This window comes from Saccopteryx leptura, chromosome 5, assembly GCF_036850995.1.
Source record: "Saccopteryx leptura isolate mSacLep1 chromosome 5, mSacLep1_pri_phased_curated, whole genome shotgun sequence".
Taxonomy (NCBI): Eukaryota; Metazoa; Chordata; class Mammalia; order Chiroptera; family Emballonuridae; genus Saccopteryx; species Saccopteryx leptura.
The window spans coordinates 129,061,582-129,080,543 of record NC_089507.1 but is presented as its reverse complement, the minus strand read 5'-3'; the positions used below and the strand labels follow the sequence as shown (position 1 = coordinate 129,080,543).

Genomic DNA, 18,962 nt, shown 5'->3' with positions numbered 1-18,962 from the left:
AAACCAGCACTCCTTGGAGAAATGGCTGATGACTGATTCAATGACTGAGTCAGGGAATATATAAGATCACCCTGAGCAACTTAAAGTGATAGAAAATAAGGCCATGTCTAAAAGAAAAGCCTACATTGATGGGGGTACTTCAAAGGAAAACAGAAACCAACTGAAAGAGCTTCCCTTGGCCAAAGCTGGAACAATTTAAGTAAAAAAATAAAAGTAGCATGAACTCTGTGTATAAAACTATATAAATCCAGGGTAGAGAAAGATGGTGATGGAGTAGACAAACATTCCAACTGCCACCTCCCAAGACCAAATTGGATTACAACTTAATTTAAGAACAATCATCTTGAAAAACCAACTTTGGACTAAACAAAGAGAAGTCCATAACCAAGGATCACCAAAGAAGCCACACCGAGACTGGTAGGAAGGGCGGAGATGCAGAAAGGGCTGCCCCACTCCCAAAAATGGGAACGTCTGATGATCCAGAGGCACTCTCATGGTGGGGTGGGTTGCCCTGAGAGTTGTGGGTCCTCAGCCCCAAGCCTATAGCCCCAGCCTAGAACCCCAGAGTCTTGAAGAGCCACCCAGACTATTTAGCTGTGAAAAGAGCCAGGTGTCTGTCCGCAAGAAAAAGAAACACCTCTCAGATGCAGACTCCGTTTTCAAGGTCCTGCACAGAAAACCTCATTTTCAGCCACTTACCTGGGGCTCAGGTGGGGAAGACCTGAGAGGACTGAAGTTGCAGGAGGAGAGTTTCAAGTTGGAGGCCCATGGAGAGACACTGTGGAGAACAGCAACCAGAATCCCTGTGCCGAATCATTCTCCAGTACTACAGTAGCCATCTCCCTTGAGTGGAGCATCCCCTTTGAGTGGCACCAGCCTGGGGAAAAGCAGCTGCTCTGCCCTCGGGAGTCTCTCCTATCCCAGTCATGGCGATGGGTTGTTCTGAGAGGCCAAGATGCAGGGGGAGCATAAATGACTCAGTTTTCTGGTGTTGAGCTTTGAGTTCCCCTCCATACTCTACCGAATCTATGACTGATGCTTCAACCTCACAAGAGACTTAGCTGAAACTGTCCAGAAAGGGGGGAAACCACATCTCTGGGTCTCAGAGGCTACACCCTACTGAGTTCTGTGAAAAATGTCTGGAGAGACTGACACCTGGGGCCAAGGGGTGGAGCCACACCCACCACCCTGACTAATTGCTGAATTGTCACATGCTCTAGACTCTAGCAGGGGTTTTTTCAGCAGCAGAGCCCAACAAGCAGCCAGCAGACAGATTGTAGGAGGCGAAACTCACGGAAACTTGGCCGTTTGAGTGGACGTTCCTCCAGGATCAGAGTGGGTTAAAGCCAGCCTAGGAGTGCAGCTTGGTATTCCCATGTACAACTGGACCCAGCAGAGGCAGCCACAAACTCTGAATTGCTTGTAGCTCCAAGAAAGTTGCTGTGGGCCAGTTATGGGCAGTGTCTCCCACTGGTCTGTTCTTGGTTCCTGCTTGGGAGGCTCAGCACTGAAATATCCAGGGGCCAGTTGTGGAAAGCATTGGTTCAGGACCTAACAACCCTTACTAGAGTGGTATCCTAAGGAAAACTTCATCACACCAAGCCCAACTGAGGCAAGTTCTACTCTCTCTGATCAGCACTGGCACAGCAGCTCATGTGCATTGGATAGGGTGTAGCTTCACAGTCAGCCAGCTTAGGCAATAGATATTCTGACCAGCTAGGCTATATTCCACAGGGGGAAGGGAGAGAGGCTTGGAGCATGAACATTTAAAGTGTGGGTCCCTGTGAGTCTATTGTAGGATCTGGTTGAGGGGCTCAGCCACCTTTGATAGGGGCACAGTCAGCCCCAGGAGAGGACTCTCTCTGTCTTCTTTCCTGAGACTGAGGTCTCACCAACTGAAAGAACTTCTGCAGAGGGGACTGTCAGCCACACTGAGTCAAAAACGGCTGCTTATCTTTTTGGGGAGAAATAAAATTTGAGTATCTAGCAGTGGCTGAGGGATCAAGCACTGGAGTAGGGGCCACATTCCCTGTACTGAACTGCTGACCAAGAGACTCCTGATGTAAAGGGTCTCACAAATGTTGTATTCCCAACTTCAGATGCCATAACCCACCAAGCGTGCAACCTATAGAAACATTGGTTAGGTGAGAACAATCTGAGCCCCACTACAGTCTTACTATAGAAGACTCTGTGGGAAGACCAGGCCACTGCAAGAGAAGGAAGAGCAGATGAAAAGTGGAGACAAATATTACAGAGCTTGGGGCTTTTATGGAGCTGTTGTCATGTCTAAAGAGGAGGAAGCTGATCCTTATACAAAAGTTGGCCCCTCCCACACTACCCAGACACATAAAATGCAGACACAAACAATGGAAAGTGCAGTAACTGCAGACAGTTAGCCCACAACGGGTTACAAACAATAGCTGATGCCAAACCAAGAAGAACTAGAGCCAACACTACAAGTAGTGGGTGGCAGATAGCAATAGCCCTAGCCTCAACTACCTACACAAAGAGCACACTCAAAGGTGGAGTCTATCAGACACCAGACACTGTGGAGAATAAATACACTTAACAGGACAGACATTGCACAGTGTGTAATACACATAATCAAGGTTGACCCATAGAGCCAGCCAGCCTGAAGGGATAAATATACCCATGAAAAGACCAACTGCATCTAATACTCACATAGAACAAGAGGGAAAATAGTACCCTCAAGAATTATTCCTAAACAAGGAAAACAAGTGGCCTAGAGGACAGTACCATGAAGCCCATCTACTTCATAAAGACCTCACAGAAATTTCAAAGTCAGACAGTGCTACCTAATACACAGACAAAATGGGCAGATACAGAAATGTGACCCAAATGAATCAACAAAAGAAATCCCCAGAAAAGGAACTGAATGAGATGGAAGTAACCAAAATACCAGATGCAGAGTTGAAAACAATGATTTTTAGGATGCTCAAGGATATTAAAACAATAATGGATGGATATAATGAGCACTAAAATAAAGAGATAGCAAGCATTAAAAAGGACATTGAAATAAAAAAGAACCAGTCAGAAATGACAAATACAATATCAGAAATAAAGACTGCACTAGAAGGAATTAACAGCAGGCCACATGAAGCAAAGGGTTGAATCAGTATCAGTGATTTAGAGGACAAGATAAACAAAAGCACAGAAGCAGAGAAGCAAAAAGAAAAGAGGCTCAAAACGTCTGAGGAAACTCTAAGAGAACTCTTTGACAGCATGAAGAGAAACAACATCCTCATCATAGGGGTTCCTGAAGGAGAAGAGAACAAACAAGGAATAGAGAACCTGTTTGAAGAAATCATATTGAATAATTTCCCTAAATTGATGAAGGAAAAAATCACACAAGTTCAAGAAGCACAGAGATTTCCATTAAAGAGGAACCCAAGGAGGCCACACCAAGACATATCATCATTAAAGTGTCAAATAGACAAAGAAATAATATGAAAAACTGAAAGAGAAAAGCAATTAATTACTTACAGAGGAGCCCCCATAGAAATGACATCCAACTTCTCAACAGAAACACTTGAGGCCAGAAGGTATTGGCAAAAATATTCAAAGTGATGCTAAGTGAGCACCTACAACCAAGATATCTTTATTCAGCAAGGCTGTCACTTAAAATTGAAGGAGAAATAAAAACCTTTTCAGACCAAAAAAAAAAAAGACTCAAGGAATTCATTACAACAAAACCAGCACTGAAAGAAATGTTAAGGGGCCTGCAGTAAAAAAAGCAAAGAAAAAAAATTGAGAAAAATAGGATTATAGATTTAAAGAAAATATGGCAATAAACAACTACATATCAATATTACCTTAAATGTAAATGGATTAAATGCTCCAATTAAAAGACATAAGGTAGCTACGTGGATAAGAAAATAGGACCCATACATATGCTTTCTATAAAAGACCCAGCTCGTACAAAAGATACACATAGACTAAAAGTGAAGGGATGGAAACAAGTATTTCACACAAATGAAAATAAAAAAAAGTTGGCATAGCAATACTTATATCTGACAAAATAGACTTTAAAACAAAGGCTATATATTGTAGTAAGGGATGAAGAAAGTCACTACATAATGATAAAGGGAGAAATCCAACAAGAGAATATAACTATTGTAAATATCTGTGCACCTAATATAGAAGCACCTAAATATATAAAGCAGATTTTGGTATAAAGTGCAAGATCAACAACAATGCTATAATAGTAGTGGATTTTAATGCCACACTAATTACCAATCTATCAATGGATATATCCTCTAGACAAAAAGTGAACAAACAGTGGCCTTAAATGAAACACTAGATCTACTCAGTTTAATAGATATCTTCAGAACTTTTCACCCCAAAGCAGCAGAATATACATTCTTTTCAAGTGCTCATGGTACATTGTCTAGGATAGACCACATGTTAAGACACAAAAAAAGTCTCAATAAATTTAAGAAGATTGAAATCAATCAAGCGACTTCTCTGATCACAAAGGCATGAAACTAGAAATCAATTACAATAGAAAAACTGAAAAACATATAAAACACTTAGAGGCTAAATAGCATGTTATTAAATAACAAGTGGGTAAACAACCAGTTCAAGGAAGAAATCAAAATTTTCCTTGAAACAAATGAAAATGAACATATAACAACTCAAAATTAATGGAACACAGCAAAAGCAGTCCTGAGAGAAAAGGTCATAGCATTATAGGCATTCCTTAAGAAGCAAAAAAAAAAAAAAAAAAAAAAAAAAAAAAAAAAAAAAAAAAGCTTAAATAAACAACTTAACCCTGCATCTAAAAGAACTAGAAAAAGAACAACAAATAAAGCCCAGAGGAAATAGAAGGAAGGAAATAATAAAGATCAGAGTGGAAATAAATGACATAGAGACTTAAAAAAAAAACAAAAAACAGTACAGAAGATCACTGAAGCCAAGAGCTGGTTTTTTGAAAAGGTAAAGAAGATTGATAAACCTTTAATCAGACTCATCAAGGAAAAAGAGAGAGAGATGGAGTGACATCAGAGAACTGGCACTGTGAGGAGCGCTCCCGATACCTCTCCCCAAAATTTCAACAAGTTCTTCAACCAGTGACAGAAAAATCTATCCTTGGAGCATCTGGAAGCCCCACACACTGAACACGAAGGTATGATCGAGCAAAAAAAATGACTAAATATATAATCAACCCTGTAGGAAATAAGACGGAGAAAGGAACACTCCGCCTTCCTCACTGACCTGAGCAAAGGCTGCTTTCACTTGGAACTGAGATAGAGTGAGGGCTGAGGGCATGGAGGGAGCCAGGCTGCAACACAGACATCCAAGCTGAGGAAAGGGTGTGCCTGTGGTGACTCAGCCCACACAAGCTAACGCTGGCACCAGACTCCAGCAAAGGCGGGCGAGCAGCAGCTGCCATTAGCCCCGATATCCTGGTCGGTGAGCGCAGAGTGTGTGAGAGGTTCCTCCTAGTGCCCGGAGAGTGAGCGCTCATGTTCCCGGACAGAGGGGCAGGGTCAGAGGCCTCTGGGTGGGCTGTGACCAGTGTTGGGCAGATAAAATATATTATGCTCACTTTGTTAAAGATGGCACTGCCCACATGGAAGCCTGTTGCCCAGGTGATATTAGTGTGTGTTGGGGGCGGGCTGTGGGCAGGCAGGATCCTTGTAGCCTGGGGCTTGGTTTTAGGACTAAGCCTTTCCCACCCTTTTTGATGTGGGGTGGTGCAATCCCATCATGCCTCAGATAAGTGACTTTGTATTAGAGATTTCCCTATTTTGTATATTGGATTAAAGGTTATGAATCTAGACTATAAAGTGGGGCCAGAATGGGAGCTTGCTCTCTTGGTTCCTGAGATTAACATTAGAACAGAGAGCAGAGAAGAGAGCAGAAAGAGGCCATATGGAGTAGGAGAAGCAGCCAAGATGGCGGAGTGTTGAGTGAGAAGCCAGTTTGTGCAGAGTTTGTGCAGGGAGAAGGAAGGAGATGGGAAACAGAGGTGAATAAGTCTGGTGAGCTAGAAACCTTTGATTCTAGGAAATTAGGATAAGTCAGTAGCTTTGTGAGCACTGAATGAGTGGGTTTTGGAGCCCAGTGTGTGTTTTTACTTGCCCTCCAGGTGCAAGCTAGGATTAAAGATGATGGCCCATCAGTTTTTGGCTCCATTGTTTTTTTACCGACTGTCCAAATCCAATGTGAATCTGCATGCGTCAGGCTGCTGTGATGGTGGCCTTGGCCACTGGCTTTACAACCAGAGTCTCGGTGTGGTTCCTGCACCCTGAACAGCAGTGTACGGGGAGTGCATGAAAGCAAACTTCCCTACACCCGGACTTCTGGCGGTCGGGGCGCCTCACCCAGCCATTCAGGCTAACATCCCAGGGAAGAAAAAAATACGGAAGCACTAGGGGTAGGAGCACGCAAGCAGCTTGCAGTCTGTCTCTGGAGCAGATCTGCAGATCCAATCGCTGAAATGAGCTTAACCCACAGTCTGCTTACCTCCTAACTGACTTATGCAGCTCTACTGACAAGATCTCTCTTAGTTCAGCGATCTAAGACAAGAGGCGTGGTATTTTTTAGTGCCTCTTGCTATGCACATAGTGGCGGGGGCCACTTCCTGTCAGCCGATACAGGGTGAAAAACACATTCCCACGGAACAAACCTGAGAGTACACTGCAGAGGTTAGACAGACTAGGCTGTAGGCTTTTTAATAAGGAAGAAACCTGCAGAAAGCAATTACATGGAACACTAAGGCAAATTTAACTAGATATACCTGGGGATCTGAACAGAAGTCAACACACCCCCCCTACCTGATTAAGCTGGTGGCTCTGACTGGCAGAGCTTTCATACTCAGGGTTATACGTTAAAAAGAGAGACTTGGCAGCTTTTAAATCCTCCTGTTCTGCAGGCAGCAACTAGGGCATCTTCTTCCCAGCACAAACAGTTTACAAAGTGTAAAAAGCCTGGAGAGAGTGGTCCCACAGATTGCTGAGGCATACTGGAAACGCCTAGAGGCTCATAGAAAGGCACCTTGAGAGCAATTGACTCCCAGCCCCGCCTGATTATGCTGGTGGCTCTGACTGACAGAGACTTACCCAGAGCCATGCACTGAGTAGGGATAGAGTGGGGATTTGCTAGCTCTTTGAGCCTCTTACTCTCTAGGCAGAGGCAGTGGCAACCTCATAGCGGGATCATCAGGCTGTTAATTCAGGAATGAGAGACTAGAAGAGAGGCTCCAGGAAAACGGACTCTCTCATTGTCGGAGCCTGCAAATGCTAACGAGCCCCAGCTACAAACAAGATGGAAGCCTAATATATGACATCATAATAGAGACTCATCAACTGCAAATCTCTACCTAAGCATGCCAAAGGGGCACACCCTGGGGTACAGAGCCACTGACCAGAAAGAGAGAGAGGAAAGAAAAAGAAAAAAGATAACCTCTCAAAATCAAGAAAAATCCACAGACTTGATGACTTTTTCCACTTTTTTTTGTTTCTTTCATCTTCTTGTCTTTATTATTATTTTTTCTTCCACCTTGGTCCTTTTATTCTCTGCCCATCTTATTCTTTCCTCTTCTTGAACTACACTACCCATAAGTGTTACATATCCCATTTTATTTCTTTTCTTCTTCCTTTCTCTCTATGAAGGTTACACTCCAAAACTCTTAACTCTTTCTCTTTTTTTCTTTTTTTTCTTTTTTCTTTTCTTTTTTCTTCTTTTCTTTTTTCCCCTTTTCTTTTCTCTCCCTCTCTATTAGTTTCTTCTTTTCTCTTTTACTTTTCCTCTCATTCAATCCTCACTCACAAACAAATTATTTTATTAGGGACTCAATTTTTTCTTTGTGGCATTTTGGGTGCTTTTTACTTCACTTTTTAACTCATTAGCATTCCCCCCAACCCCGGCTCTCCATTCTATCTAGTTTTTGTTCCACTTAATATAATAGTAATTTTTTTTCTTTTTCCTGTTTTCCTCTTATCCCTCCCATTAATCTCAGTCAACCCTCACTTACAAGCAAATCATTTAATTCTTGACCCAAATTTTTTCCTTTTTTGCATTTTGTGGGTCCTTACCTCCTTTTTTGCCCCTTTATCACTTCTCCCCAACTCAGGCCCTCCATTATAGGTAGTTTTTGTTCCATTTAGCACAATATAATTCACAGTTTTTCACGGTATTTTCTCAGAAGAGGAAAAGAGGGAAAAAAAGTAATAATTTTTTTTCTTTTTTTCTTTTTTTACTTTTTATTCTTTATGAATTCTCATTAGTGCTATTAACAAAACCACCTTCAGATGCCATTAAGGAAAAGGAAATCAAATATCATGGATACAAAAGACAGAGATGTAGCACAGATAGATGAGGAAAAATCTATGGAGAAAAAATTTAATATATTGGAAACCTTGGAGATAAATGACAGAGAATTTAAAATATAAATCCTAAAAATACTCAGAGATATACAAGAAAACACAGAAAGGCAATTTAGGGAGCTCAAAAAACAACTCAATGAACACAAAGAATATATTACCAAGAAAATTGAAACTATAAAAACAAATCAAACAGAGAAGAAAAACTCAATTCATGAACTGAAAAACGAGGTAACAAGCTTAGCTAATAGAACAGGCCAGATAGAAGGTAGGATTAGTGACAAAGAAGACAAGCAACTTGAGGCACAACAGAGAGAAGAAGAGAGAGACTCAAAAACTTTAAAAAATGAGAAAGCCCTACAGGAATTGTCTTACTCCATCAAAAAGACTAACATAAGAATAATAGGTATGTCAGAAGGAGAAGAGAGAGAAAATGGAATGGAGAGCATATTCAAACAAATAATAGACAAGAACTTCCTAAGCCTGTGGAAAGAACTAAAGCCTCAAATTCAAGAAGCAAACAGAACACTGAGTTTTATTAATCCCAACAAACCTACTCCAAGGCACATCATAATGAACTTGGCACAAACCAATGACAAAGAAAAAATTCTCAAGGCAGCCAGGGAAAAGAAGAACACAACATATAAAGGAAGGCCTACTAGATTATCATCATATTTCTCAGCAGAAACTCTACAAGCTAAAAAAGAGTGTACCCCAATATTTAAAGTTCTGAAAGAGAGGAACTTTCAGCCAAGAATACTATACCCATCAAAGCTAACCTTCAAATACAAAGGAGAAATAAAAACATCCACAGATACAGAAAAGATGAGGGAATTTATCATCAGAAAACCCCCACTCCAGGAAATACTCTAGGGGGTTTTCCAACCACATACAAAGAACAAAACAAAACAAAATTATAAGTAAAAGCTCCACCAAGAACACAATAAAACCAAATTTAAACTGTGACAACAAAAAGAAAGGGGGCGGGGAGAGGATGGAGATTAACAGTAGCAAAGGACGATGGAGTGCAGAAGCACTCATAAGATAGGGTACTACAAAGAAAAAAGAGAGGACTTAAATAAATAAAATTAGAAATGAAAGTGGAGAAGTAACAACTGACACCACAGAAAAACAAAGGATTGTAAGAAAATACTATGAACATCTGTATGCCAAAAAATTGGACAAACTAGGTGAAATGGATAAATTTCTAGAAACATATAATCTTCCATAACTCAATCGGGAAGAATCAGAAGACCTAAACAGACAGATTACAACAAATGAAAGTGAAACAGTTATCAAAAACCTCCTAGCATACAAAAGTCCTGGACCTGGCTTCACAGATGAATTTTTTCAAATATTCAAAGAACAACTAACACCTATTCTTCTCAAGCTATATCAAAAATTCAAGAGGAGGGAAGACTTCCAAGCTCCTTTTATGAGGCAAGGATAACCCTCATTCTGAAACCAGGTAAAGACACTACAAAGAAATAAAAATTTAGGTCAATATCCCTGATAAACATAGATGCTAAAATTCTCAACAAAATATTAGGAAACTGGATTCAGCAATACGTGAAAAAAATTATACATCAGGATCAAGTGGGATTTATTCTGGGGAGGCAAGGCTGGTACAATATTTGTAAATCAATCAATGTGATTCAACAAATAAACAAAAGGAAGCATAAAACTCGCATGATATTTACTCAATAGATACGGAAAAAGTATTTGATAAAATCCAGCACCCATTTATAATCAAAACTCTCAGCAAAGTGGGAATACAGGGAACATACCTCAACATGATAAAGGTCATCTATGAGAAACCCACAGCCAACATCATACTCAATGGGAAAAAATTAAAACCAATCCCCTTAAGATCAGAAACAAGGCAGGTGTGTCGCCTTTCACTACTCTTATGCAACATAGTTCTGGAAGCCCTAGCCACAACAATCAGGCAAAAGAAGAAATAAAAGGCATCCAATTTGGACAAAAAGTAAACTATCATTATTTACTGATGACATGATACTATAACTAGAAAACCCTAAAGTCTCAGTCAAAAAGCTACTAGACCTGATAAATGAATTCAGCAATGTGGCAGGATATAAAATTAATACTCAGAAATCAGTGGCATTTTTATACACCAACAATAAACTGTCTGAAAAAGAAATTAAGGAAACAATCCCTTCATTATTGCAACAAAAGATATAAAGTACCTAAGAGTAAACTTAACCAAGAAAGTAAAGAACTTGTATTTGGAAAATTATAAAACATTGATAAAAGAAATCAAGGAAGATACAAATAAGTGGAAGCATATACCGTGTTCATGGTTAGGAAGAATAAATATTAAAATGTCTATTATACAAAACAATCTATAAATTTAATGCAATTCCTATTAAAATACCAATAGCATACTTTAAAGATATAGAACAAATATTCCAAAAATGTATATGGAACCAAAAAAGAACACAAATAGCCTCAGCAATCTTGAAAATAAAGAATAAAGTGGGAGGTATTACACTTTTTGATATGAATTTATACTACAAGGCCATTGTACTCAAAACAGCTTGGTACTGGCATAAGATCAGGCATACAGATAAATGGAACAGAATAGAGAACCCAGAAATAAACCCACACCTTTATGGTCTATTGATATTTCAGAAAGGAGGTAAGAGCATACAATGGAGTAAAGACAGTCTCTTTAATAAATGGTGTTGGGAAAATTGGACAAGTACATGAAAAAAAAATGAAACTAGACCACCAACTTACACCATTCACAAAAGTAAACTCAAAATGGATAAAAGACTTTAATGTAAGTCATGAAACCATAAACATCTTGATAGAAAACATAAGCGGTAAACTATTTGATATCTCCCGTAGCAGTGTTTTTGCCTATTTTTCTCCATGAGCAAGTGAAATAAAGGACAGGATGAACAAATGGAACTATATCAAACTGAAAAGCTTTTCACAGCAAAAGACACCATGAACAAAATAAAAGGGCAACTCACACAATGGGAGAATATATTTGCCAATACATCTGATAAGGGATTAATAACCAAAATTTATAAAGAACTTCTAAAACTCTATACTAGGAAGGTAAACAATCCAATTAAAAAATGGGCAAATAATTGAATAGACACTTCTCCAAAGAGGACATACAAATGGCCAATAGGCATATGAAAAATGTTCAATGTCACTAATCATCAGAGAAATGCAAATTAAAACTACAATGAGATACCACCTTACACCTATCAGAATGACGTTCATTAACAGAACAACACACAATAAGTGCTGGTGAGGGTGTGAAGAAAAGGGAACCCTCTTGCACTGCTGGTGGGAGTGCAGACAGGTGCAGCCACTGTGGAGAACTGTATGGAATTTCCTCAAAAAATTAAAAATGGAACTGCCTTTTGACCCAGCCATCCCACTTTTAGGAATATATCCTAAGAATCCCAAATCACTGATTCTAAAGAATATATGCACCCCCATGTTTATTGCAGCATTGTTTACAATAGCCAAGATCTGGAAACAGCCCAAGTGTCCATTAATGGACGAGTAGATTAAAAAGCAGTGGTACATATACACAATGGAATACTACATGCTGTGAAAAAGAAGAAAATCTTAGCGTTTGTGACAGCATGGATAGACCTGGATATTATAATGCTAAGTGATATAGGCCAGGAGAGAAAGACAAATATCATATGATCTCACTTATATGTGAAATCCAATGAACTGAGTGAACAGAATAGAGACAGAGATGGGGACACAAGGAGCAGATGGACAGCAGTCAGAGGGAAGGGGGATAAGGGGATGGGATCAGAGAAGGTGAAGGGATTAGTGAAATTACATATACATAACACAGAGATACAGATAATAGGACAGCAAATCCTAGAGGGAAGGGAAGAGGGAGTTGGGGGTAGGGGGACAAAGGGGATATAACAAGGGATACAGGGTGGGAAATGTAGGAATTATATTCAATGAGACACTTGAATTCATGTAATCACAATAAATTAAAAAATAAGTTTTAAAAAATTATATAAATCTAAATAAAATTTATAAAGTCAATGACACTTTTCCTTTAAATTCTGTTTCAAAGCAGAATATAGCCAATTTTTAACTGGTGTTCCATTCAGGATGGTGACATTTTGTTCAAATGCAGACTGAAATAGTCCTATATATACTTCATGCTTTCATTGGGTTAAATATTTCTTATAGCTCATTATTTGCAGGCCTTTTCTTTCAAACATTTTTCAATTTATCATGCTTTAGTTTTAGTTCTTTAGGTCTCTATCAACTTTATTTTGCTAAAATAAATATTTAGGTTTTTTTATATGTTATATTCTGCCAGCCAGGTTATTTTCAACTCTTTATTATGAGCACCAATGTTCTTTTCATTCTCATATCATTAACTTTAGGATACATGAATTTATTTTATTTTTTATACTTTCCAAGTTTATCAGATCTGGATCCAGAGTTTATCATTTTGACTGAATGGAGAAACTACAACTGGTTAAACAAATGAAACATTTTCACTCAATCTAATTTTTCTATTTACCATAATATTTTTGCTATCAACAGTCTGCTAACAACAGGTTATTCTTCTCTTAAAATTTACTTGTCTCAAAATTTCAGGCTTTTTAGTATTTTTCTTAGTATAATTCACATACCATAGAAATTCTAGCAATTGCTCGGTTTACTGCATTTCAAAGCATTGCATTGGTTTCTCTTCATGTCTTTGCTATTCTATACTGTTAAGGAAATAAGCCTCATTTAGTGCTGTAGTTATTTAGTCATTTTTTTAAAAAAACTCAATTTCCAGTTATTTAGATTATGAGTTAAATCATTCCCTCTGAGGAGTAATTATATGACTCCATAGCTTATGGTATCGAAAAATGAAATAATCTTCAATGCATAGGCTTGCATACTAAATAATGTCTACATATTGCTTTGGGAAACTCTAAATTCTCACTGATGTTAATTAAAATTATTTGGCAAAGATTCTAACTATTCAATGAATATGTCCTTGAATTCTTCATTTTACTGATGCCCATAGTTGAAATATTGGCTATTGTCTTAAATGCCTTTTCTTCAATCTTCAATTTTGAACTACATGTTACTGGTAAATTATTTCTGCAATTTTTCAGATTTTTGCTTTTGTGTGGGGGGATAATTCATAGTCTATGAAAATGCACTTTTATCAAATTTTTGGAATTTTACCATTTTCCTTTGTAGAAACATGATTTAACCTTGACAAAGTTACCCCCACCTCAGGCACAACAACCTGAAATTATAGTCTATGTATCAAAGGTATTACTGACCTCTATTTAATTTGTTGAATTTGATAAAAATAATTTTATACCTTTAATGTATATCATTTTGAAGCTGTAAAAAATTATCATAAGACTTTATATCAGTTCAAAAAGTATTCAGATATGTGATTGTCTTTGAAAATTCTGTCAATTCATTCTTTTTAGTTTCCTTTATATGAAACCATTATACCTTCAATTACTAAAACTAGCATTTATTAAGCACAAACTATATAGTAGGTGCCATATTAGCCCCAAGAGAATACAGTAAAAACTCCTCCCATTAAGGGGCTCTTAAATGAAGGGCTGAATATTTACCATAGGAATAAAAGGGGTCTTTGGTGGCATGAAGATGGGATCATCTGGTCTGGGAATTGGATGATAAAGATTTGTAATGCCTTAATTAGAAGTTTAGGTTCATGTCATAGCCAGTGGTCAGCCCTTTATTGTTTAAAAGATATTTTGAAAGTATAGTCTATATAACTTGCTGAACAATGGAGACAGAACTGAAAAAAGGGGAGTTGTCTAGACATCTACCTTGGACAACTATTAAAATCACCAGCTTATTTAATAGTGTGAAATCTATAAAATGATTAAAAGGAGTATTCAAATTTAATAAAAAAATATCACAAAGTAATGCTTCTGCTTGTTATTTTCTTTTTCCCCAGTGGGAGAGACTTCTAAGATTTGCCCAGAAGCCACTGATTTTTTGTGCCACAACAAGAAGTGTATTGCATCCCACCTTGTCTGTGACTATAAACCAGACTGCTCTGACAGGTCTGATGAAGCTCACTGTGGTAAGTGATTTTGTCTGTTCTAATACTGCCAACTGAACACAGACTTTGACTTTATTAGTCGAGAAACATACTGGCATTGATAACTAAGACGATATGTTTTTTTCATACACTAGAGTAGATTTAGAATAGCCAAAATACTTTTGCAACTCTGTTTGAAAGTGTACAGATAGGAGTCCTCTCGTTCTTCTTGCCCCCACACTAAAATCTGCAACAAATCTACAGGAAATCATGTTTCCATCACGTCATTATATAGAATAGAACTGTGAGTAGAGTAAGCATGAACATTGTCAAACTCTTAACTAGCAGTCTCCATTTCTTTCTTTTCATTACTGTTCCCATTCCTTTTTTTCTAAAAACTTATTGTTTTTATAGATGATGGTAAAAATTAGCACTTGGAATAAATATAGATTTAATGAAAGTTTTATCACTTACATTGCACTGTAAAAAGCAGTATTATAGAATGAATGAGAGAGATGCGCACAATCAAACATGATTTTAACTTTGGCGATGAGATGCGATTAGGCCTCAGGAGTGAAGTGGTGATATTTTATGAAAATACTCTCAGAAAGCCGGCAAATTTTCTATAAAAATTTTTTATAAAAATATATGAAAGCTGTATTTGTTATATATTTGGTGTCCATTTTAACAGCAAGTTTTTCTTTTGATGAAGTTTCTCTATGCGTACATTAGTTTTATGGTAAGAAAAAGTTATTAGCAAAAAACCAACTGAAAAAGAAATGATAAAAATAACACAAACTTCACCTTTCTAAAAAAGGAAAAGTCAATGACAATCTCAGTTGCTTCATACTGATTCAGTCACCCAATAATTCATTCTGTCTGCATAACACAGTTTTTATAGCGAATGTTCCAATATCATAACTGCTGTGCAAAAAAAAGAAAAAGAAAAGCAGATACCGAGGTGTTATGATGGCACTTTTCACATGTGACTAGTTATTATCTCTACTAGTTATTATCCCAACACGCTCAATTATTATCTTGTAATTTTTTATTGTGAATAAGTTAATTTTAATGGTTATTAATCAATACTTAGAGAAGAGAACTTCTCTTATTATTTACTGACTAGCTCTGGAATGTTTATGTGGGTGGTTGGTATGCCAAAAGGCTTTGTGTCCATACCATTTTTACTATTTCTTCCAAAAACAACTTCTCTTTAGTAACTGATTTTGCCTCTCTAAGGGTCTGTGCTGTTCAAACACCAGAGAAAGCAGAGCAACTTAGTTAAATATTTGGACAATTGAAACTATTGATTTTTTCAACCTGAATTATCAGTATTAATATAATATTATGTTCACTGTTTATGTGTAAATACAGTTTCATCTATGATCAATTAAGTATTAGTCAATCCATATAGCTTTTTAATGGATAAATGAAAATACTGATGCACTACTTCCAGACCCTGTGATAAAAAAACTGGTATATCAATGGGTACAAATGTCCAGGTTCTATAAATTTATTTATAAAGAATTAGAATACATATATACAATGGAATACTATGGGGCCATGAAAAAGAAGGAAATCTTACCTTTTGTGACAACATGGATGGACCTGGAATACTATGGGGCCATGTAAAAAAAAGGAAACCTTACCTTTTGTGACAACATAGATGGACCTCTTATGTTAAGTGAAATAAGCCAGTAAGAAAGAGAAAAATATCATATGACCTCACTCATTTGAGGAATCCAATGAACAATGTGAACTGAGGAACAGAATTGATACAGAGGAGAGATCAATGGGACCAGGGGAAAAGAGGACAGAGAAAAGGGGGTAATAGGATGGGATAATCCTGAAGGAAAGGGGGGAGGGTGCTGTGGGGAGGGGGGAAGGGAGATGTTGAGGGGAATACGGCAGAGGGGGGGTGCATTTGGGCAACACTAGAATCTATGTAAACACAATAAATTAAAATCAATTAAAAAAAAGAATGTAGAGATACTAATTAAAATCATCTCTAATGCAGGATAATATCAAGTACAATAGAGATTTCAAGAACATTTCATTAAAATTTTTGTTTCCATAGGCCAATACACAGCTACAACAGGAAGCTGCAATTTTGAATCAACTACAGGGAACTGGACCACAGCCTGCAGTCTTACTCAAGACTCTGAAGATGACTTGGACTGGGCCATTGGCAACAGAATTCCCATTGAGGCATTGAGTGCAGATTCTGATCATACACCAGGTAAGTCTGCTAGAGATACACAGGCCAAATAATAAATTTTTGGAAACCTGCTTCAACTATTTGATTGAATGTCAGAGTGTGTCCCTTCTATTTTTGGGGAGAAGGGATTAGAGATCTATTGGCCTTATGGAAAGAAAGTTAATGCTTTCTATTTAATCTCTGAATTACTGAATAGAGTCAGAATTGGCTTTGCTGCAACAGAGAAATACATGTTTTTGTTTTAAGAGACTCACAGATTTTGTTTCCTGTACCCTAAATGCATCCTTAAATCCCCAATCAAGACAAGGGAAAGTAGGAGGCAATTAATCCCTGGTTAGACAAAGGTATATAATAACAATGGTAAGGGTTCTTATGATGCCGCAATGGCCAGAAGCTGATCACCAATTTTATTGCATTCCCTCTGAAGTACTGGAACACAGATGTAAAAAGTAGGTGGTGATAGAAGGAATGAGCGTATACAAAGTATTGACAGGTTTTGCTTTGTGCCCTGTGATTTGAGATTAATGTAATCTTTTTATTGGATTTATTGGAGTGACATTGGTTAATAAAATTATAATGGTTTCAGGTGTACAATTCTATAATACATCATCTGACTATTGTATTCTGTGTTCACCACCCAAAGTCAGATCTCCTTCCATCACTATTTATAGCCTCCTTACCCTCTTCTACTTCTCTCCAGCCCGCTTTCCCTCCTGTAATTTTTAATGGTTTTACAGTTTATAAAGTCAGAATATATGAAGGCTTGTACTTTATTTACTTTGACTCTGAAATCTTGCCTAGTCATAATTTTCCTTTTTTCAGAATCAACTTATCCTAGGGATAAAAAATAACTGTTTTTACAGATAAATTTTCTTAAGAATAAAAAACAGGAAGTTTGTAGTGGTTAATTTTATGTATCAACTTAAAGGGTCTTACTAGATGAAGTTAACATATTTTTTTGCATTCAGTATTAATTTGTATTAGTTTTAGGTGTGCAGCATAATGTTTAGACATTCATACAATCTACAAGCTCTTCCTTATGATAATTCTAGCAACAAGTGACATGGTACACAGTCATTATAACATTACTGACTATATTTTCTATGTTGTTCTTTACATCCCCATGACTATTTTGTAACTATCAATCTGTACCTCTCAGTCCCTTCAACTTTTCCACTCAGTTCCCTAATCACCCTCCCATCTGACAACTGTCAGTCTGTTCTCTGTATCTAAAAGTATGTTTCTGGTTTGTTTGTTCATTTATATTGTTCTTTAGATTCCGCATATAAGTGAAATCACATGGTATTTGTTTTTCTCTGAATTATTTCACTAAGCATAATACTTTCTAGGTTTATGCTGCTGCAAATGGGAAGATTTCATTCTTTTTAATGGATGAGTAATATTTCATTGTATATATGCCACCATAGCTTTTTATCCACCCATCTATTGATAGGCACTTGAGTTGCTTCCAGATCTTCGCTATATAAATAACACTGCAGTGAACATAAGGGTCATATAGTCTTTCAAATGAGTGTTTTGGGTTCTTTGGATTATATTCCCAAAGTTAAATGGCTAGATCATAAGGCAATTCTATTTTTAATTTTTTAAGGAAACTGCATACTGTTTTCCATAGTAGTCGCACCAATCCCCCTTCTCAGCAACAGTGCATGAGAGTTCTCTTGTCAGCACATTTTTACCAACACATTTGTTTGTTGATTTATTGATAATAGCCATCCTGATAGGTGTGTGGTGACATTTCATTGTGGTTTTAATTTGAACTTCTCTGATCCTTAGTGATGTTGAGCATATTTTTATGTTTATTGGCCATCTGTATGTCATGAGGTTAATATTTAAATCAGTAATGTTTGAGAGGATTGCCCTTCATAATGTGGGTAGACCTCATTCAATCAGTTGATGACCTAAATAGAAGGTAATTTCTCCAAAAGACTACCTTTAAACTTCAACTGTACCATTGGTTCCTCTGTTTCTCTAGCCTGTTGGTTAATACAGCAGATTTGAGGCTTACCAGCATCCATAATCATTTGAGCCATTTACTTGTGTTAAATATAATTTTATATTTATATACATTCTATCAGGTCTGCTATTCTGGAGAAGCCTACCTAATAAAATAATACTCAAAAGAATGGAAGCATAAGCAAAATAAAAAAGAGCAAGATTATATGGAATTAAAATAACTTTTCATAGAAAAAATATATGAAGTTAGCCCAGTCATTTTATGACTATTTTGGAAAAAACAATAGTTTTATTTTTATTTTTAGGTGGATTGAAAAATATCATGGTGTTTAATTATAGCATGTGTGCTCATTCTTATTTTAAAGTTTTT

The 18,962-nt window shown here is 37.2% G+C and overlaps 1 protein-coding gene across 1 annotated transcript in view; it reads left to right on the top strand.

Moving 5' to 3' along the window:
• Positions 1–18,962, top strand: part of MALRD1 (MAM and LDL receptor class A domain containing 1) — an 837,423-nt gene that overhangs the window by 602,907 nt on the left and 215,554 nt on the right. The window contains 2 exon segments of the mRNA XM_066386561.1: positions 14,314–14,442; positions 16,478–16,639. Of these exon segments, the coding sequence (XP_066242658.1) occupies positions 14,314–14,442; positions 16,478–16,639 (291 nt within the window).